This window comes from Pongo abelii, chromosome 7 (assembly GCF_028885655.2).
Source record: "Pongo abelii isolate AG06213 chromosome 7, NHGRI_mPonAbe1-v2.0_pri, whole genome shotgun sequence".
Taxonomy (NCBI): domain Eukaryota; kingdom Metazoa; phylum Chordata; class Mammalia; order Primates; family Hominidae; genus Pongo; species Pongo abelii.
Window position 1 is genome coordinate 28,140,008 of NC_071992.2, and position 22,398 is coordinate 28,162,405.

General features: G+C 39.9%; 1 protein-coding gene across 2 annotated transcripts in view; it reads left to right on the forward strand.

Annotated features, from left to right (window-relative positions):
• The first annotated feature begins 2,420 nt into the window (after positions 1–2,420).
• PPP2R2A (protein phosphatase 2 regulatory subunit Balpha) overlaps positions 2,421–22,398 on the forward strand; it is a 79,698-nt gene continuing 59,720 nt past the window's right edge. For both annotated transcript variants that reach the window (XM_009243640.3, XM_024250918.3), the window contains exons 1-2: positions 2,421–2,776; positions 4,618–4,692. In XM_009243640.3, coding sequence (XP_009241915.1) covers positions 2,770–2,776; positions 4,618–4,692 — 82 coding nt within the window. In that variant the 5' untranslated portion in view covers positions 2,421–2,769. The remainder of the gene's footprint in view (positions 2,777–4,617; positions 4,693–22,398) is intronic.

A 22,398-nucleotide genomic window follows, 5' to 3' on the forward strand; every position in this document is an offset into this window, starting at 1 on the left:
AAGGGCCATTCTGATGAAAGGGAGGTGGCTTATGGTCCTCTGAAAGGGCTGACCAGGGCCCAAAAAGAGCCAGGTTGCTTACACCAGGGTGCCAGGGTGCCCTGGCCCTTGATTATCAGACCCATGTCAGCCCATTCCGCAGGCATGCAGTACCCCCGAGGCTCCAAATAATGTTCTTAAAACAGCACCTGGCACATAGTCGGTGCTATATAAATTTTTGTTATAATTATCCCAGTTTCTAGGCAAGCTTTATTGGCTTCTAAGAACAAATCATTTATGTAAACCAAATCATTTTCAGGGTATGTAAAGTCTATATTCTCTTTTTCTGTCTTCCTTTCTCTCTCTCTCCTTCCTTCTGGGTTCTGGTTAAGATGGAGAGCTCTCCCTGGAGAGTCTGGGATTGAACCACCAAAGAAGGGCAGAGCAAGTGAAAAGGAAAATAAATGAAGGCATATCCAGAGAAATACATTTATGAAACACACCAACATTGAAGAAAATACAGCATGCAATGCATTCAAGTTTTGTACCTGTTGTACAGGTAGCCAAAAGATGACAGATAGAAGGGGGATTTTTAGTTTTGATTAATTCATTGGTAACGTGGGAAATAGTCATTCAGAAATGTAGGAACGATCATGCAGTGGTGCAGTTGTTCCTTTGAAGGAATTTTGAACGTTGCATTACAGTTCAACTGTCCTAGAAATCAAAAATATGGTAGAAAGTGGAGATGGTGGGGAGGACGTGTAAATATCTTTAACTCCCCCTTCTTGGTCTCCAAACACCTTTATTTATCACTCCATTCAGCCTTAGGCCAAATTCTGGATGCTTTGACAGGTGTTTTTCATGTGTAAAACGTGCATATCTATCTCCTAGGAGTATCATGGAGATGGAATGAGATATGTAAAGTGTGCTGTATATAGCAACTGCATCATTAGAGCATCTTTCAACAGAAGTGCACATCCCCTCATAGCTGATGACTGGCATTTCCTGTTCATTTTTTTCCTTCTACCTCTTAACCTTACTGACCATGCTTTCAATACAAATCTAATAACAACGGCAGCTAACATTTATCATGTGCTCAAATTAAGTCATTTCATCTCCCCAACAATCCTATCAGGTAGGACTGTCATCTTCATCTCCTGAGCCTTGGAATCACACTAGGCAGCCTGGCTTCAGAGTCCAGCACTTTTTGTGTTTTTGTTTTTGTTTTGACAGGATGGCATTCTGTCTCCCAGGCTGGAGTGCAGTGATGCGATCACATAGCTCACTGCAGCCTTGACCTACTGGGCTCAAGCAGTCCTCCTACTGCAGCCTTCTAGCAGCTGGGACTATACGCACGCCATCATACCTGGCTAATTAAAAAAAAAAACATTTTTTTGGTAGAGATGGGTCTCCCTATGTTCTCCAGGCTGAACTTGGAACTCCTGGCCTCAAGCGATCCTCCCACCTCGGCTTCCCAAAGTGCTGGGACCACAGGCGTGAGCCACCGCACCCGGCCCTGAGCCCAGCTCTTAAGCACGCAGTCCAACACGTTTAGCTGGAGAGACGCCGGGCCACTTCTTGGGCCATACCCTTCTCATCACAAACTCAAGTTTCTCTTAGAAACCACTCTTAGTGTCCGCAGTGCCCAGGACTCCTGCCTTGGATCCTGGGGCCCACGAGAAGGTAATTTAATTCACCCAGATAGAACCAGCCCAATCGTGTCCCTCTGAGCCCCGTGAACTTTCAACCCGGCTGAGCAGTAAGTCTGCACCGCTGTCGCTTTCTTTGTGGTGTCAGGGCTAACCCAAAGTGACAATTTCCTAAGAAGCAGTACGGGTTTTTTTTTTTTTTTTTTTTTTGAGACGGAGTCTTGCTCTGTCACACAGGCTGGAGTGCAGTGGCGCGATCTCGGCTCACTGCAACCTCCGCCTCCCGGGTTCAAGCAATTCTCACACCTCAGCCTCCCAAGTAGCTGGGATTACAGGCGCACACCACCACGCCTGGCTAATTTTTGTATTTTTTTAAGTAGAGACGGGGTTTCACCATGTTGGCCAGGCTGGTCTCGAACTCCTGACCTTGTGATCCGCCCGCCTCAGCCTCCCAAAGTGCTGGGATTACAGGCCTGAGCCACCGTGCCCGGCCCGGGTATTCCTAAAAGACATAGGACCCCAAGAATCCCTGCAGGCGAGCACGTAAACTGGACTGCCGAGCCCGCCCCAGAGCCCCGGCGCTAGTGCACGAGGCTGGGACACTGCTAGGTGCACACAGCCGCGGCCTGGCGCAGGCGATGCGGACAGAGGGGATGCCATGGCCAGACGCTGGCGCGGCGCAGGCCCTGCCGGCCGGGACGCGGAGGGCGGGGCACAGGCGCAGCAGGAAGGGGGCGTGGCCAAGAGCCCGCCCGGCCGCTCCCCCGCCCCTCCCCCTCCGCTCTCCGCCCCAGCCCAGCGGCTCCGCCCCCTTGGTGACGTCACTGGCCAGGCCAGCCGGCGCCATTTTGAAAGTGGAGTCGCCTGCCCCTGCCGCTGCCGCCGCCGCCGTCGCTGTCGTAGCCGCCGCCGCTGCTGCCGGAGAAAGAGCACGAGCGGGGAAGCCCCAGAGTGAAATCTAGCATCCTGCCGGCTGGTCTGCCCGCCCCTCCTTCCTTTTCCCCCGGCCCCCGTCCCCTCCCCCCGCAGGTGCCATCCGCCGCCATCCGCCCTCTCTACCCCCCCATCCCCAGGTGAGGGGGGTGAGTTCAGGAAGCGGAGACCCCGAGGAACCCAGCAGGGTCACCATTTGCAGCGCAACATGGCAGGTAAAGGAGAAATCCCCCTCGCCCCCTGACAAGGCACCGCTTCCTTCTTCCTCCCTCCATCACCCCCTAGCGACCGCCCGCGCCTCGCGCGGAGCCACAGGGCGCCCCTCGGGTTTGAGGGAGTAGGGTCCAGAGGGGTGGGGTGGGGGCAGGGAGGGCTCCCGGGAGGCAAGTGGTCACGGTGAGAGTCACTGGGCTTAGAGAACGGGGCTGGCGCCGTGGCGGGGGTGGGGGTGGGGTGTGCCGGCGAGCTTGGGGTGAGGCGTGGGTGGGGCGGGGTGGGGGCGCGTGCAGATTTGTCTCTCCCGCTCGGGAGCCCGGTGGATCCTCTCCCACCTCCCCACCTCGCCCCCCGCCTTTATTTTTTTTTCCTGCAGGTCTTCATTTAATTTGTTTTTCCCCCTGCTGCAAGCCTTCTTGGGTGTATATACACATTTATTTTGCACCGAGAAGGAAGAGCGCTTTATAAGTTAAAATACAGTGGGGGCATATGTGTATTTTTTTCCCCACTGTGGATGCCAATATTTTTGAGACTGGAAGCCTAAATTTTTTGTTGGAAACCATTTCGTTTCCGTTTCTTGCCTCTTACCGCCGAAGAGTGCAAGGCCTTTCATGTACAGCAAGTTGCATGAAAATAATTTAAACTTTCCGTTTAGCATGTTAGCTTTTTTGCAGATGTCCTTTTCCCAAAAGGGTTTGGTAGAGTTAGTTAAAATAGTTGCGGAGTTCAGAGATATAAATAGCAAGGAGGAGAGAGATTTAGGTAGAAGCTTTGAAGGGGAGGGGAAAGGATGTAGAGAGAAAACCAGTTTGGAAATAAATTTAGCAAGGAATAGGGGTGATGGGGGAGAGAGAAGTAATGTAATTGCTTTGAGAATTCTTTTTGTACATGTTGGTATTGCTAAATCTTTTCCTTCATGTAGTAGAATCAGTTCCAGATTTAGATTCAGTTTCTTTCTCCCTAGAGCCCCAGGACATTTTCACCATTTCGACCTCAGTACTTGCACGTGAAATAGAAACATTCCGAGATGAGACCAGTTTTCCATGCTGTATTCATTATTTAGATAATTAAACCTTTTGAAAAAGTTAACATGTCGGATTGACTTACGGTTTGCTATAAACAAGTTGCTTGTTGGCCTTGTTGAAAAATGAAATGAGATTAAAATTGTTTTGCACGAGATGACATATTAGCAAAATGAATTCTTTGCCAGGTCCTTTGGAGTCGAGGGATGAGGTGAAGGGAGGCAGAACAAGCTTCCTTTGACAGTCTCTTTAGCAGCATTCATTTCGGTTTCTTTTCCTGTCTGGAGCCAGTGATTTGCTGGTAATGAATGCAAAGAAATGGGTGTAGTGTTTGCTGTGTGTGCACTTTGGTGATAGGGTTCATGTGAATCATTACTCCTTACCCAGGCAGTAATGTTCCCGAAGTTTTCTCTTCGTTCTATGTTTCATGGTAGTTTAACCTTATTAACTCTTCTGCAGGCTTTTTGTACACTTAAAAAGAAAACTCTTTAACTCTTGGTATTTACTTTTTTCTGGTAGGTCTTGCCTGAATATAAGGTTTTTACTGTATTTAAGAGGAAGTTTGTGAACAGATGTTTAATGACCACAGAACATGTGCCTTTAAATATTTCATACCTGGAATCTTTGTTTTTTTTCTTTTTAATACAGTACCAAGTATTGGGGACTAACCTCTTTCCAAACTGGTGCTCTTGGTGGTAGTTGTATGTGTGGGCAGAACTAGGCTGTTAGTATCATGCCAACCATGGATACCATCTCTGTGTTTACGAGAGTCAACATAAGCAGAACTCGGTTTTAATTGGTATGTTTTCTTTTTCCAGGAGCTGGAGGAGGGAATGATATTCAGTGGTGTTTTTCTCAGGTGAAAGGAGCAGTAGATGATGATGTAGCAGAAGGTAAGAAAGCGTTTAATAATGCAAAATTTGGATATGTAATTTTTTCAGAGATGTTTCCTACTGGGGGATTTCCTTGAAGCCGAGACTGCTATAAATTCAAGATGATTTTGTGTTTATTGTCCAAGAAATGTAAGAACAGTTTTAAAAGATACCTTTCTGAAAAACAGCCTTAAGTTTCATTTGTTATTTGCGCCTTGTTTTTATTATTTTTTCCTCTGAATTTACATGGGAGGAGCAGTAGATGATGAGACATATAAAATCCTCACATGAAAGCTCTGAGCTCCATATAAGGGTTTCTTTGTTATGTAAATTCCACATACAAATAAATGGTGATGCATTTTTATGTTTGTACATTGTTTTTAGATAAGTAAATTGAAATAGGTGCCATCAACATTTGGCTCAGAAACATTCTTAACAGCATCTTTGATTTTTATGGGAAGGTTTTTTAACTACTTTTGAATTTGTCCACTTTGGGAGCGTGATGCTGCTTGGCATATTCTGTGAAGACATGATAGCTTAGATTATTCATTTTGTTGTCTTTCTGGTATTTAGGTGGATAAGACAGTAACAATGCTATGCATATATCGCTTGTCTTTTAGGAATCGTATATTCTTGTGCAGATAGAAACTGTGTTTGATCAACTGAAGTACTTACGTCTAATTTTCTCCCCAAATTTGTTTTCTAACGTGTTTCAGAAGTTTAAGTTTTGAAACTTCAAGGTTTTGCATTCATTTGAGATGGTCTTAGGCAGCGGAGGCATTTCCCACAAAGTTGTTGCATTGTTTCATTCCTCAGAAATGTTAAAGTTTGAGTTTTAATGGTATTGTGTGTCTTGAATTACAGTAGGAATTTTCCAAACAAAACTCAGGTAAATTTAAACATGTAGTTGTGAGTTTTAAAAATTTGGTGACAATTCATAAACCTTTTTTCCCTAGATTGTGTTGTCCTCATATTTCTGACCTGTCTGTAGGGTACTGTTTGTTTTGGAGATTTTTTTTCAGGTGGTGGATGGTAGTCGAACCCTTTTATTTGCTTGTGTCAGTGTCATTCTTAATTGTCTGTTTTAGAGTGTGGTGAATTCTATGGGAAGCCAACTGGCGTAGGTTATACTTGTCATATTTTGCAGAGCTCTGTCACGCTCCTTTTCTGTTGGATCCTCATCTGTTTCTTAGATGAGAAACCAGAAACAAAAGAGACTGACTGATGGTCATGCACATAGTGTAAATCAAGATTTTCTGATGAAGTCAGTGGTGGTTGACTTGTTCAGAGAAGTAAGTCCTAACTTCAAGGGAGGAGTTGTGTATTACTCATGTTGTAACTACATTACCTGTTGAATAGTAGACACTCCATTATTGGATCATTAGTTCTGTGCAGTTGTGTAATACCAAGTTATGAAAGTGCTGTATACTTGGAAAATATTCTTTAGTTGAATTCCATTTATTCCCTTAGGAAAGTTCCCCTAAATGCTGAGCACTGAGGGTACTTGGTGTCTGGAACATAAACTCTGCCCAGAAGGAGCTCATATTTTGCTTGTTAAACATTACGCAGAAAGATCACATGGCTTTTATTTAATCAGAAGAAATTGATAGTTCAAACTGAATATCATTTACCTACCTGAACCAAATAACTTGTGATATACATTAAGTCCTCCCTTAATGTATAGGTTCTGTCAATAATGTAATGTCAATAGGTTCTGTGACTTTAAGCAAAGAAAGCAACTTATAACAAAACCATTTTTTTTTTATCAGTACCATAACAAAAGATGCTGAGCAGAAAACAAAGTCAAAGTTTTCAAGAACCTATTGACGTGAAGTTAGGAGATAAATCAGTTATAGTTCCCCTTTGCTGATACTTAGTAGCTGCACTTTTCTACTGATTCATTAAATAATTTTCTTTAGAGGTTGTTAAATATTTTAACGTAAGCATATTCTTAGCATCCTAAAATGCTGATGCTTGGTATATACATTTTAGTAAAATAACATATATCTTAGTAAAAATATGACTTGTTCTAATAGGTATTGCTGTACAAATGTATTAAGTATAAAAATAATCCAATTTTCAAATGACACTGCTTTAATTTGGGTATTTCTGTATACTAGAGTTTGCATATTATAGTCTTGTTTATTTGACTAAGGGGAGATTTGCTTTTCTGAAGTAAAATAAGATTATTAACACATTCCCCACCCCCCTACCTTTAGACTGATCTCTTAAACAGGTTACATGTAGCTCAACTTTTACTTGCCTGTTTTCTGTTAATGATACATTTTGACTGTCTGCATATTGCCTGCCTTTCTCCCGTCTACATGCAGTCAGCTGCCAGGGCATACCATTTTTACTCTGTAATGCCTTAATCTTCTTTGCATACCTGCTTTCACCTCTATTCAGGTTTGCACTCTCCCTCAGCCGGATTGCAGTAAGTTCCTAAATTATTCCCTGCTTCTTCATCCTATGTTTTGCTTCAAAGTTAATCTTAAATGCAGTCCCGGTTTTGTCGTTTTCCTCATAAGTCTGCAGTGGATCACTGTATCCACTGGATTAGGAATTAAGTTCAAACATCTCAGTCTAGAATGTATGACCTTTGCCCAATATGGCCTCTCCTTCTCTCAGTTTATTTGCTGCTATGGCTATTGACCCAGCTAAATAGATACTGTTCTTAAAAAGCGTTCTATGCTCTCTCACTTTAGGGTCTTTGTTTTTGCTGCTTCCACCTTGGAATGCCTGACAGTCGTCCCACAGTTCTCTTACCAGGATCCTGCTCATCCCTCAAGTCATGCCTTTAACCTTTTTGCTAATTTCCTCTTTTGGAAATACCTATTTTTAAAATCTTCCTTTATAGCATTTTGTTACGTAGATATCATATACTACCCCACATCTCTACTGTTACATACTACAGAGTTTAGTGCAGTACTGATTTATCTTCGTACCTTATGCAGGCATGAAGCTGCTCTGTCTAGAACAGTGCCTGGCACACAGTAGTTGAATATTTGTTTGAATGAAGGAACATAAATGTTATTGTTCTTAGGTTTTGAAAGGAGAAGAGAAATAGTAAAAGGCAGGATGATTGAGATGTACTTCTAGCAGTCATGGATTTATTTACTTGGTAGGCTTTTTAAATAAAAATTTAAAACACTTCCTGCAGAATCATTGGTAGGCTTTTTATAACCAGATTGATGATATACAACTGTATAATGCAAAGAAATCAGGAGACCTTGGGTTTTTACCCTAGCTCCAGCACAAACTAGTGTATGTCACTGGGGATAAGTACTCCCCTGGGTTCCTGTGTGTTTAGCAATGGAATAACAAGAGTGGATTAGGTGATTTCTGCTCTTCCTTGTACTTTAATCTTGTTAATTTCCAAAGGCATCTAAAAACAGCCCAAATTCTTTTTTTTTTTTTTTTTTTTTTTTTGAGACAGAGTCTCACTCTGTTAGGCAGGAGTGCAGTGGCGCGATCTCGACTCACTGCATCCTCAGCCTCCCGGGTTCAAGTGATTTTCCTGCCTCAGCCTCTTGAGAAGCTGGGACTACAGGCGCACACCGCCATGTCTGGCTCATTTTTCTATTTTTATTAGAGATGGTTTTGCCATGTTGGCGAGGCTTGTTTTGAACTCCTGACCTCAAGTGATCCACCTGCTTCGGCCTCCCAAAGTGCTGAGATTACAGGTGTGAGCCACTGGCCACAAAATTATTACTACCGGTAATTAATACTACTGGTAAGCTAAATTGTTTGAGATACCGTACTCGCTAGAGGCCTTAAATAAAAAATAAATTATTGCTAGTAATATATTTTACATTTTTAATTTTTCTTTTATTGAAAACTTTCTGTCATGAGACAGTAGGTAAGAGTACAGACTCAGGTGCTAGGCTACATGGTTTGAATCTTGCTAAGTCATTTATCAGTTGTGTGGTCATCTGTTTGTGCCTAGCTCCCCTCTATAAAATGAGGATAACAATAAAACCTGTCTTACGATGTTGTTTTGATGATTAAATGAGTTTATACACATAAAACAGAACAGTACCCAGCAGAAAAGAGCCTTATGAGGATTTAGATATTATTACTTGAAGCTTCATATTATTGTTACTTAGAAGGAAGAGTCTTTGGAGTATGAGTAAATTGAGGATTTGTCTTTAAAGCCTACTAAAAATTTCTCAAAGTGAAGGAAATAGCATGTATGTGTGTTTTATACATACTCTTTGATTCCACTAGTAAATTACAAAATACATTCAAAATTAAGCTATAGGTTTAGAGACACATATGAAGCTTGTAAAACTATGAAGAAAAGCTATGAAGTAAAAGGAAAAAAACATACTGTAAAAAGTACTATAAAAGTCAGTATAGTGGCTACCTTTAAGCTGTTGGAAGGGAGTTGTGATTGGGAAGGGCTGGGGAGGCCCTCGGGGGCTATCTTGACTGGGATGATGGTTGTACAGATGTTTGTAAAGACTAACCTGGACACTTTTGTTTCAATTTTTGGTTTTCTTTATCTGTTACATTTTACAATAAGAAGTTTTTAGAAATCTAATACTGTACTAAAGGGTTTAGGATGAAAAATGGCAGTCCCCTACCTCCCCACTCCTTAATCCCTAGTCCATCTCCTAAGAGCAGTTGTTCAACTCTTCTGCTGGATTCCTTGGTGCGTCATTTCCTTTTTGGGAATAAAATGGTATTTCTGTATCTTGTCAATTTTAGTATTTCCAGCTGACTTGCTCCTCTAGTAGATGATAGCTAAGCTATTCACATTATCACCCCCATTTCTGTCCCCATTGTGCCCCAGTGTTACATCACACACTATGATTAAATTGGACGTCAGTGCTTAAGTTGTTATGACCATGCACACGTTCTCTGCTGAACCAGTAGTGCTCTGCAGTGTTTATTTCATCCTGAAGGTAATACAGTAATTGCTTGTTTGTTAATTTGAGTATTTGGTTTTTTAAAAAATGTAATCAATCTGGAACATTACAGAAAGTATGTGAAATAGTATAATTAACTCCTGTCACCTGGCATTGTCAACGGCCAGTGTTGCCCCGTTTATGGTTCCATCACTTGACCATTTCCCATCTTTTTGTTATTTAATAATGTAATACTTGTTTTTAAAATCTGAATTTAACAAAATAGAAAGCCAGGTTCATTTCTTAAAGTCAAACAGTAAGAAATTTTTTCTAATGATTTTGATTATGTGTTTGAATTTTACTTGTGGAAATAAATTATTAAAAATTCAAATACATGTGGATAATCTGAAGTGTGTAATATTTGGTCAAAATAATGGAACAGGCCAGGTGTAGTGGCTCACGCTTGTAATCCCAGCACTTTGGGAGGCCAGGCAAGAGGATCTCTTGAATCCAGGAGTTTGAGACCAGCCTGGACAACATAGTGAGACCTTGTCTCTACAAAAATTAAAAATATTAGCAGGGCATGGCAGTGTGCAACTGTAGTCCCAGCTACTCAGGAGGCTGAGACTTGAGCCTGAGAGGTCTGCTACAGTTAGGCTGTGATTGTGCCACTGGTCTCCAGCCTGGACAATAGAGTAAGACTCTTTCAAAAAAAAAAAAAAAAAGGAACAACTTAACCATTCAAGATAGTTATTTTAATTATTTTAATGTAGGTTTTCATTGTTTAGTAATCTTATATTAGATGTTATTAAATATTTAATAATGAACTTCATCTCCATATTTGATAGTCTTAAACTTTCACAGGAAATTATTTTCGATATTATCTTATAAAGTCTGATTTTATGAAACTTGGATCCAAGTGCATTGTGTGTTTTCAACTCTTTGCTTTCTGTTTACTTTTGGTAGGATTTAGCCATTTGGACTGGGTCTTGAAAAATATTTTTTAAATGGTAGATGCTAAAATGCCCCAAATAAGGATGGAAGTAAAAATTTGAGAAACAGTCCATATTATGATATCTCACACAATTTAATGGTTTTAGTCCATTCCATATGTTTAATTCTATAATATAAACAATTTAAAATCGTTTCTCTTCTGCATCTGTCTTTTTTTTTTTTTTTTTTTTTTAAAGAGACATAGGTCTTGCTATGTTGCCCAGGCCGTCTTCTGTGTTTCTGAGTAGTATGCATGTTAGATTTAGGCAGTAAGGTAAGTTAGTAGAAAAAAATAGTAGAACCCTGTTGTTTTGTGGATTTAAAAATAGTAGCACATTAGCTGTATTCTGAAACCTAATGACCTATGGTAAAGGTCCTATTTAATATCCTTACCTTGTATGACATGTGACACTTCTTTTTCTTAACACTAGCATTACTACTGAAGTCTAGTAGACCTCTCAGTACAGTCACTTAAAGTAGTAGTGTAAATTTACCCATTAAATACCATGAATGATAGTATCTGTTTAGCATCAAATAGTTTTCTTGCTTTATTTTAAAATACTAAGTTTTTTCACATTCACTTGACAAAAAATTATGAGAGATAATGGCCATTGAAAACATATTGCTGACGTTTTGTCGTTATTAAAATAAAACAAAAATTAGCCTTAGGTGTTTCTTAGTACTCTATAATAGTGAACGAAATATTAAAATCAAGTTCTTGAAAATTGTGGAATAAGCAGAATGATGAGAGGTTGAAACAAAAATGTATTAAATCAGTAAAGAGGTTACAATGTGTTACGTATTTGCATATAAATGTTTGCCTAGTTTATCTTAAAGTTGATTGTAGGAAGAAAGGTAAGTTTCTTAATGCTGTTAAATAGGAAAACTGAAGGATTGGAAATAGCTAAAAAATTTTAGCTAATATCCTCAACTATCATCTCCTTGCCCTTTAAGGGGATGATGGAAATTATAATTAAGTAATCAAGTATCCATAAGGGGCTTCCTCAGCAGACGGAAAGAAAAAAGCTGGCGGGGCGCGGTGGCTCACACCTGTAATCCCAGCACTTTGGGAGACAGAGGCAGGTAGATCACGAGGTCAGGAGTTTGAGACCAGCCTGGCCAATATGGTGAAACCCTGTCTCTACTAAAAATACAAAAATTAGCCGGGTGTGGTGGGGTGCGCCTGTAGTCCCAGCTACTCAGGCTGAGGCAGAAGAATTGCTTGAACCTGGGAGGTGGAGGTTGCAGTGAGCCGAGATCGTGCCACTGCGCTCCAGCCTGGGCAACAGAGCAAGACTCCGTCTCCAAAAAGAAAAGAAAAAGCCTGGGTGCAAATTAGATTTTCTATAAATGAACTGCTATATAGTCATTGTAAGGAAGGCGTGGCATGGCCATCTTGAGTACCTACATTTTTTGAGTGCTTAACTATGTACCAGGCATTGTTTTAGGTGCTTTACATCTATTTATTTACTGTTTTTCACAAAAACCCTGTGAAATAAGTAGATACTGGTGGGAAAGTTAATTAACTATATAATCTTGAGCAGGTGGTGAAGCTGGGATTCTTACCTCAGACCTTTCACTTTTCCTAATATAATTTTATTTCAAAACTTAATTTTCTTTTAGTTCAGGTGAAGGTGTTTGATGTTGAACTGCAACTCTTGTTTATAACAAGGTTTATTTGTAATGCCTAGTAGATAATTTTTATTTTGAAGTAATATAATTTGGAGATTTGTTGAATTTTCTGCTAATGCCGTTCTTTTTTTTTTCTTTTTCTTTTTCTTTTCTTTTTTTTTTTTTTTTTTTTTTTTTGAGACAGGGTCTTACTCTGTCACCCTGGCTGGAGTGCAATGGCGTGATCACGGCTCACTGCAGCCTCAACCTCCCAGGCTCAAGCGATCCTCCTGCCCCAGCCTCCTGAGTAGCTGGGCTACAGGCACAGGCCACCACGCCCGGCTAGGTTTTTAAAATTTTTTTTGTAGAGGCAGGTCTCACCATGTTGCCCAGGCTGGTCTGCTGATGGCATTCATTAGCTGAGATGTGCTATATGTAGATGGGTTATGAGGGCTTTGTGAACCCTCTAATGGTGATGTGTGTGAAATTGTGTGTGATTGTACATATGTGCATTTCTCTGGTCGGAGTCCGTAGCTGCTATCAGAATTGATATCATTTAGTCCAGTGGTTCTCTAAATGTCATCTGGCAACCCCTGAACGCATTCAAAATGTCTGTGAAGTCAAAACTGTTTTCACAGTAGTACTCAGGTGATACTTGCCTTTTTCAATACACTGACTTTGCAGCAGTGCTGCAGAAGCTATCTTAGCATGAGATCAAGACAGTGGCACAAAAGGGTACCTGTAGAGATAATCTTCATCACCATGTACTAGCAGTTTAAAAAACCATCAGTTTTAAGAATGTCCTTGAAGCAGTGAAAACTTAATTTTATTAAATTTCTACTTGAACACATGTCTATTAAACGTTCTGCATGACAGAATGGAAGGTATACCTAGAGCATTTCTGCAAGGGTGCAAAGTACAGTGATTGTCTGGAGGAACAGCATTGGTGCAGCTGTTTTGAGTTTCAAGTGCAGTTTTCATGGAACATCACTTTTATTTGAAATAACTGATAAACTGTAGTTATTCAGACTTGGATATTTGGTGGACATTTTCTCAAAAGAACAGTGAAACTGTTACTTCAGTGGACAGTGTTTGTTGCCCATGATGAAATTTGAGCTTTCAAGCAAAAATTAGAATTTTGGAAAACATGTCTCTGCCATTGTGAGCTTGACAGCCTCCCAATACTTAAAATATGTTTTCAAATAAAATCAGTAGTCATATTAGTGAATGTGATTTTTTGATACTATGTAATATGTCAACATTTGGAAGATCTGTATAACTCAGTGAATCAGTCTTTTACGAGTGACCGATGCATGTGATGTTAAACAGTCATACATCAGTAAAAGTGCATGCTAGAACATTGAATTTTAATGTGACAGACTACCGATATATTTTGAGATTCCACAAACCTTTTAAGAATCTACCACTGCGGAATTTTGGTGTGGTATCAAAGGTATATCCATAACTACCTGAAAAACCTATTAAAATATTCCTCCCTTTCTAACTACATATCTGAGTGAGGCTGGATTTTCTTCATATATTTAACCGACAGAATATATTGTGGTACAGTACACAGAAGCAATTAAGAGAATCTTCATTCTGTTAGGCCAGATATTAAAGAGATTTGTAGCAGTGTAAAGCAATGTCATTAATTTTGTTGGTGGGGGGGAGGGTGTAGTCATTTTTCATAACATTTTTGTTAATGTGTGAGGTTTATTACTATTTTACAATGAAGAAATATTTTAAAGTTTAAAAGGTCTTTGGTGGTCTAAGATTTTAAGAGTTAAGGGGATCCTATCATTCAGAAAATTTGACAGTTGTTGGTTTAGTCTGTTCATAGATTTCATTTTGGTAATAATGGTTTACAAGTCTCATGAACCACAAGGTAAGTGATCAGAATAATGTACTGCTTTTGTGGATGAATGTCTTAAAAAATTGCCTATGAAAGTAGTTTCTGTGACTTGAAATTGTTTCAGTCTCCTCCCTCCCTGTTCTTTTAGATACCAAATTAGATCTGCCTTAAGCTCTTTCAGCTGGTGATCTTGGTGAAGGAAGAATACCTTCAGGACGTTAAAGTATCTATTTTTAAACTTACCTCTCCCTTACAGAGATTAAATACCAGTAACATATTTGCCAGAATAAAATAATTTTTTACGGTTTTCCCCACAGTGTCTGCTCAGTTCCAGCTATCAGGAACACTGAAATTCTCACAGCCTAATTTAGTGCCGTTCCTAGGTTGCCTGCCTCGTCGTTAGAAGTGAGTTGGTGACCTTGACATTGTGTTTTATTTTGAGCCCAACATGTAGCAGTTTGGTGATGTGTTGTCTGTTCTAGGAAAGAAGGCATAAAATTGGCTTGCTAACTCTCTTTATTTCCCAACTTAACTACTGAAGGGAAGAGAGAGAGGTAACAATGTTTTTCTGAAAATCCTGAAGTGAACAACGTAATTCTATTTTAAATAGTTAAATTTCCCATTCTAAGGATGTAGTATCAACTATTGCTTAATATTTTCCGTATTTTTGTGGCTGTTTTCTACTTTTGAATGCCAAGGTTTGTGGACTTTAACAGTTTTCTGTCCAGGTTTAAACACTGAATGTAATAAAAAAGAAACCCAGCTAATTTTTAAAAATGAATGTGAATGTTTTTAGTTAATTTTGGCAGTAGTTGATTACAATATCATCTAGATCTTTGCTCTTGGCGTATGTGGAATCCTTGGCAAGTCGTTGAGTACTTCTATATACCACATCGCCGGGAGTTACACTTTTGTAGCTTTTAGTTGCTATTGGTTAAATCCTCTCTGTATGTTCAAATACCAGATGGAGCTTTCTCTTCTAGGATCTTCGAATGATCTCTCTTTTTCCAGTTCACAGGGTCTGTGGACCGATGATCTGGTTTAAGAACTTCTGCTCTAATCTTGAGTTATGCCTGTGTTTACACACTTACTGACACTTCTCTACTGGACTCTAAATTTGGAAGAATCAAGGATATTTGTATGGTAATAATGGTGTTTAGACTATTTAGGAGGGTATTTTTTCTTACCAGTCCTCTTATTACTTTTTCCTGAGATAATATGGGAGGGATTAATCATCTCTGAAATACCGGACTTGACAGATTTAGTGTGTTCCCATCTTTTTTTTTTTTTCCTTTATTAAAAACTGTCTCTCATGGGTAAAAACATTAGAGGGATATATTGGATTTTGAACTAGTTGCTTATTTTATACTTTAATCAGAAGGAAATTTAAGTTCTTCAGTAGCTTGTATTAAGAGAGAAATCAGAGTAGGTAAAAGGGATTGGGGGCAAAATTTTAAAAATTTTCTGAAGATCCAGAAGAACATGGTTAGATCTGGAACAGTGTTACTTTTCAAACCTGCCATTGCAGGCTCATTGTAGGTCTGCTCTGCATGAAAGTAGAAATAGTACCTTTTTGGTGTTACCCTGCGTGTCTGTTTTTTCCTGCTTACCACAAGGTAAGATTCTTAAGGGTAGATGACTTTCTAAGGTAACATAAGAGGAATCTTTCCTTTTGGCTAATAGAGTGGGAAGGCTCTAATTCAAGAGAAACAGGCTATTGTAGGCAATAAATAGTTCTGACCAAATTTCTTATCAAGGCATGCAACATGCAAAAATGTTTGTTAAAGGAATTGGTAATAGCAAAGGCATTGCTTGTTCTGTCTTTTTTCTCCTTGACATAAAGTGAGCATTATTTTTTTTTCTAGCAACAGAACCAATTTTTAGTGAAAATTTTTTGCTACCTAATGTTTTTATGCATATTATAGAAAACATGTAACATTAAATTTACCATCTTAACTATTTTCAAATACACTGTTCAGTAGTGTTAACTCTATTCATATTGTGAAACAGATCCTCAGAACTTTTTCGTCTTGCAAAACTGAAACTCTATACCCATTAAACAACTCCCTTCTTCCCCTCCCCTCAGCTCTTGCAGCTACCATTCTACTTTCTGTTTCTGTAAATTTGACTGCTTTAGATTCCTCCTCCAAGTGGAATCATACAGTCTTTTTGTGACTGGCTTATTTCATAATGTTTTCAGGGTTCATCCCTGTTGTAGTATGTGACAGGATTTCCTTCCTTTTTAAGGCTGAATAATAGACCATTGTGTGTATATATCCCTTTTGTTTATTCATTGATCCTTTGATGGACATTTTGGTTGCTTTCACGTTTTAGTTCTTGCGAGCTCCTAGTCTTTATATATATGTCGGATTCTGTGGGAAGGAACCAGGTAGGTACTTTCTGTAATTAATTTGAGTAGTCTAGGTAGAACATGAAAGTGTCAGTTTAAAGGATTTAGACATTGGTGTAGTTTTATTTTTAAAACTCCTGTTTGATTGAGTCTACATCTTTGATTTTTATGGGGAGGGGGTAGAGCTAAGGTGAGACACAGCCACAAGTCAACAGGTATCTGTTGAGTTCCCAGCACTGTGGAGAATGTGAAGGAGATGGAAGACATTATTCCTTCATTTTAGGTACATGGAGGTCCATTTGATTGAAATAAACATTTCCCATAGCACTTGGCATTTGGTATTACACCTATTTATGGTACTGTGAAAACCTTCTCTAATGCCATGTAGAAATTTTACAGATAATACTAGAGTCTGAGTAGTAAATTACTTTCCCTTTTCTAAGTTGATTTTATGCTGCTCGATATTGAGATGGGGATGTAGTACAAATATTAACTTGTTTCTTGGAGTTAAATTTTAAAAAGTCCCATATTGCAGGTCTAAGACCATAAATTTGTCTTTTACTGCTTTCAAATGGTCGTGAGTTGGAATTTTCTAATTAATATTTTTAGAGACTTCTCTAGGTGAATGTTTATGGTAGCCTACAAGCTACCATACAAAATTACAAAAATTAGCTGGGCATGGTGGCACGTGCCTGTAATCCCAGCCACTCAGGAGGCTGAGACAGGAGAATCGCTTGAACCCAGGAGGCAGAGGTTGCAGTGAGCCGAGATTGTGTCACTGCCCTCCAGCCTGGGCAACAGAGCAAGACTCCATCTCAAAAAAAATTGAGTTTCTAGGCTGGGCATGGTGACTCACATCTGTAATCCCAGCACTTTGGGAGGCCAAGGTGGGTGGATCGCTTGAGGTCAGGTGTTCGAGACCAGCCTGGCCAACATGGTGAAACGCCATCTCTACTAAAAGTACAAAAATTAGCTGGGCTTGGTGGCGCTTGCCTGTAATCCCAGCTACTCAGAAGGCTGAGGCACGAGAATTGCTTGAACCCAGGAGGCAAAGGTTGCAATGAGCCAAGATCGTGTCGTTGTACTCCAGCCTGGGTGACAGAGCGAGACTCTGTCTCAAAAAAAAAGAGTTTTCTAGAGCCAATAAACTGCATTTACAAAAGAAAAACATTCATTTTGCAGCACTATACTTCTTAGTCACACACAGACTACATTTACATCTAACTTTCCCCACTGTATTAATCAAATCTAGTTTGTACATCTGTTTTCCAAACCAAATATAGGTAAAGATTTTTATGTTTTAATAACTAGGTTAAAAAAATCTAATAAAGGCTGGGCATGATGACGCATGCCTGTAGTCCCAGCTACTCAAGAGGCCAAGGCAGGAGGATTGCTTGAGCCCAGGAGTTTGAGGTTGCAGTAAGCCATGATCATGCTACTACACACCAGCCTGGGTGACAGAAAAAAAATTAATACATATATAGAATGGTAAATCAAGAGGAATACAGCAAATGTATGCTTCTCTCTTCTTTCTCCCAGTTTCTTCATCTTCTCACCAGAGATGCCATCACAGGTTTTTTATATATTGTTCCAGAAGCATTTTATTTTGTATTTGCAATGTTTTTAACAGCGCATCTTTATCATTTTGGACTTGAAAGTAGGAAAATGTATTCTAGGAATCCATGAATTATTACACAAGGTCTATAGGCCCTGCCTTAAAGGGGATCTGATGAGTTGCCTGAGAAATTAGCATTTTCTTTTAACCAGTAGATTAAAACCATCCAGATTTCTATATGGAGAGTTGCTGAGAAGGTTGTACACATTTGGAATTTACATCTAGATATGCGATTAGTGGACTCTAAACAAAGCTAAGTAGAATCTATAATATCTAAGATATCCAAGTCTTTAAAAATAACAGTTTGGGTTCATAGATACTGGAGTCTTTGGATTGTAGACCTTAAGTCTTCTTTCTCCACTTGAATCTGATTGTTCCTGGAAGTGTGTAAAGTGACCGGTTCATTTTGGTGATTTATTTAATTAAGACTATACTACACATTATAGAATAGGCTAGATCCTAAAGACATAATGTGTGTTCTTAACTGCTCAGTAAACACGTAGGCCTTTTTGGTCACTTGTCCACCATGTCTAATTCTCAACCTAATTTTTTGGGAGTTTTGTTAATATTCCTTAAAATGCCAAAATCATAATTTGTGTACTGCTTAGGTTGATTAGAATAAAGCTTTGTTAAATTCTTGCTTTGCAAAATTCTTTTAATCTTTAAGATTTTTTATTTGTTAAAGGAAAAACAACTCTGATTATAAATGTCTGAGAAATTTAAAAAATGAGTGCTCGAGACTGAGCTGTCTATAAGTGCTTTATATGCATTATCTCGTTTAATCCTCTCACTCTGAGGATAAATTATTACTTTCATTTTATAGATGAGGAAATCAAGGCTTAGATAAAGTAACTTGCCCAAAGTCACGTAGTTGGAAAATGGGGGAGTGAGGGGTTGAACCTTGTTGGTTCTTCTGACTTCACAGCCCGTGTACTATATGTAAATAAAAAAATAAAATCAAATACAGGCATACCTCAGAGATATTGCTGCTTTGGTTCCAGATCATTGTAATAAAGCAAATATTGCAATAAGGTGAGTCACAAATTTTTGGTTTCCCAGAGCATATAAAAGTTACGTTTACATTATGCAGTAGTCTGTTAAGTGTGCAATAGCGTTAATGTCTGAAACAACAGTGTACATGACAGTTAAAAAATACATTATTGCTAAAAAATGTTAATAGTCGTCTGAGCCTTCAGCAAGTTTACATTTTTTGCCAGTGGAGGATCTTACCTTGATGTTGATGGCTGTTGACTGATCAGTGTGGTGTTTGCTGAAGGTTGGAGTGACTGTGGCACTTCTTAAAAAGTGCCAAATGAAATTTGCTGCATCAATTGACACTTTCTTTCGTGAAAGATTTCTCTGTAGCATGCAATGCTCTTTAATAGCATTTTATCCACAGTAGAACTTCTTTCAAAATTGGAGACAATTCTTTAACCCTACTGTTGCTTTATCAACTAAGTTTATATAATATTCTAAATTTTGTTTAATTTCAACAATGTTCACAGTGTCATCACCAGCAGTAGATTCCATCTCAAGAAACTGTTTTCTTTAATTAAAAAGAAACTGCTCGTCTATTGATGGTATCATGAAATTGGACCAATACATCTTTCGGCTCCACTTCTAATTCTAGTTCTCTCACTATTTCCGCTACATCTGCAGTTACTTCCTGCATGGAAGTCTTGAGCCCCTCGGAGTTATCCATGAGGACTGGAATCAGCTCCTTTCAAACTCTTGTCAATGTTGATATTTTGACATCCTCCCATGAATCATGGATGTTCTTAATGGCATCTAGAATGTTGAATTCTTTCCAGGAGGTTTTCAGTTGACTTTGCCCAGATCTTTAAGAGGAATCACTGTCTCTGGCAGTTATAGCCTTACAAAATATATTTCTTTTTTTTTTTTTTTTTTTTTGAGATAGGGTCTCTGTTGCCCAGGCTGCAGTGCAGTGGTGTGATCATGGCTCACTGCAGCCTTGACCTCCTGGGCTCAGGTGATTCTCCCGCCTCAGCCTTCCGAGTGGTTGGGGCTTCAGTTGTGCGCCACTACACCTGGCTCATATTTCTACTTTTTGTGGAGTTGGGATTTCAACGTGTTGTCCAGGCTGGGCTTGAGCTCCTGGGCTCAAACGATCCACTCACCTTGGCCTCCCAAAGTGCTGGGATTACAGGAGTGAGCCACCACGCGCAGCCTATGTTTCTTTAATAATGCTAACAGTTGTCTTGTAAGTCAGAATCACGCCTTGATCCATGGGCTGCAGAATGAATATTGTGTTAGCAGGCATGTAAACAACATCTCCTTGTCCCTCTCTATCAGAGTCCTTGGGTGAGCAGCAATATTTGGAAATGAGTCTTTTTTCCGAGCAGTAGGTCTCAACAGTGGGCTTTTAAAACGTTGAGTAAACAGTGCTGTAAACAGATGTGCTCTCAACTAGGCTTTTTTCTAGAGTACAGGCAGAGTAGATTTGGGCCCTAGAATTCAGAATGGTCAATGAGCGTTGGCCTCAACTTAAAGTCACCCAGCTGCATTAGCCCCTAACGAAAGAGCCTGTTCTTTGAAGCTTTGAAGCCAGGCATCAGCTTCTCCTTTCCAGCTATGAGGGTCCTAGGTGGTATCGTCTTCGAATACAGGGCTGTTAATACAGAGCTGTTTAGTCGGCTTTGAAAATCCGTTGTTTAGTGTAGTCACCTTTATCAATTAAATTATCTTCCTTTAACTTGAACACTTAGAGGCCCGTAGGGTAATTGGCCTAATTTCAATATTGTGTCTCCAGGAGGACCGAGGAGGGAGAGAGGGGAACTGCCAGTAGGTGGAGCAGTCAGAACACACAGCATTTTTAAGAATTACATTTGCTGTCTTATGGAGGTGCTTCTTGGCATTCCAAAACAATTGCAATAGTAATGTCAAAGATCATTGATCACAGATGACCATAACAGGTATAATGACGGAAAAATTGAAGTTTTGCAAGAATTACCAAAGTGTGATACCAAAGTGTGACACAGAGACGAAAAATGAGCACATGTTGGAAAAACGGTGCCATTCGGCCAGGCGTGGTGATTCACCCCTGTAATCCTAGCACTTTGGGAGGCTGAGGCGGGCGGATCACGAGGTCAAGATATCTAGACCATCTTGGCCAACATGATGAAACCCCGCCTCTACTAAAAATACAAAAATTAGTTGGGTGTGGTGGCGTGCACCTGTAGTTCAGCTACTCAGGAGGCTGAGGCAGGAGAAGCATTTGAACCCGGGAGGTGGAGGTTGCAGTGAGCCGAGGTCGTGTCACTGCACTCCAAGCCTGGGCAACAGGGCAAGACTCCATCTCAAAAAAGAAAAAAAAAAGTGCCTTTCTAGCAAGGTTGCCACAAACTTACTATTTTTTTTTTTTTTTTTGAGATGTAGTCCAACTCTGTTGCCCAGGCTGTAGTGCCGTGGCATGATCCCGCCTCACTGCAACCTCCGCCTCAGCCTCCCGAGTAGCTGGGATTACAGGCGCTGACCACCACACCTGGCTAATTTTTTTTGTATGTTTAGTAGAGACGGGGCTTCATCGTGTTGGCCAGGTTGGTCTCGAACTCCTGACCTCAGGTGATCCGCCCGCCTCGGCCTCCCAAAGTGTTGGGATTACAGGCATGAGCCCCTGCGCCTGACAACAAACTTTCAATTTATAAAAAACACAGTGTTGGCCGGGCGCGGTGGCTCACGCCTGTAATCCCAGCACTTTGGGAGGCCGAGGCAGGTGGATCATGAGGTCAGGAGATCGAGATCATCCTGGCTAACATGGTGAAACCCCGTCTCTACTAAAAATACAAAAAAAATTAGCTGGGCATGGTGGCAGGTGCCTGTAGTCCCAGCTACTTGGGAGGCTGAGGCAGGAGAATGGCGTGAACCCGGGAGGTGGAGCTTGCAGTGAGCCGAGATCGCACCACCGTACTCCAGCCTGAGCGACTGAAAAAGACTCCCTCTCAAAAAAAAAAACAAAAAACAAAACAAAACACAGTGTCTATGAAGCACAATAAAAGTATGCCTGTATAATCTCACCATTTTTATATTACATCTGTTAATATTTGGGCATAGATCTTTCCAGCATATAGTTCTTTTTCCACAGCAAATATGTATTTTCAAAACTGTTATCAGATGTACAGTTTTGTGTTATGTTTTTTTCCAGTTAACATATATGAGAAGAAAAATGGCTGTATGATATTTAATTGGATCTCTAGTGTATTTCATTTAGACATTTAGGTTGTTTATAATGTTTGCTATTGTAAAGATCATGATGAACATCCTTGTGAGAATCTTATTGCTTTAGGATATATTTCTGGAAATGGGATTGCTGGGTCGAAAGGTGTGATTTTTTTTTCTTTTTTTTTTTTTAATGGCTTATGGTATTTATTGCCAAATCACCATAGAAAGTTGGTGTTGATTTTTCACTTCCTCCAATAGTGAATGGGAGTGGCCATTT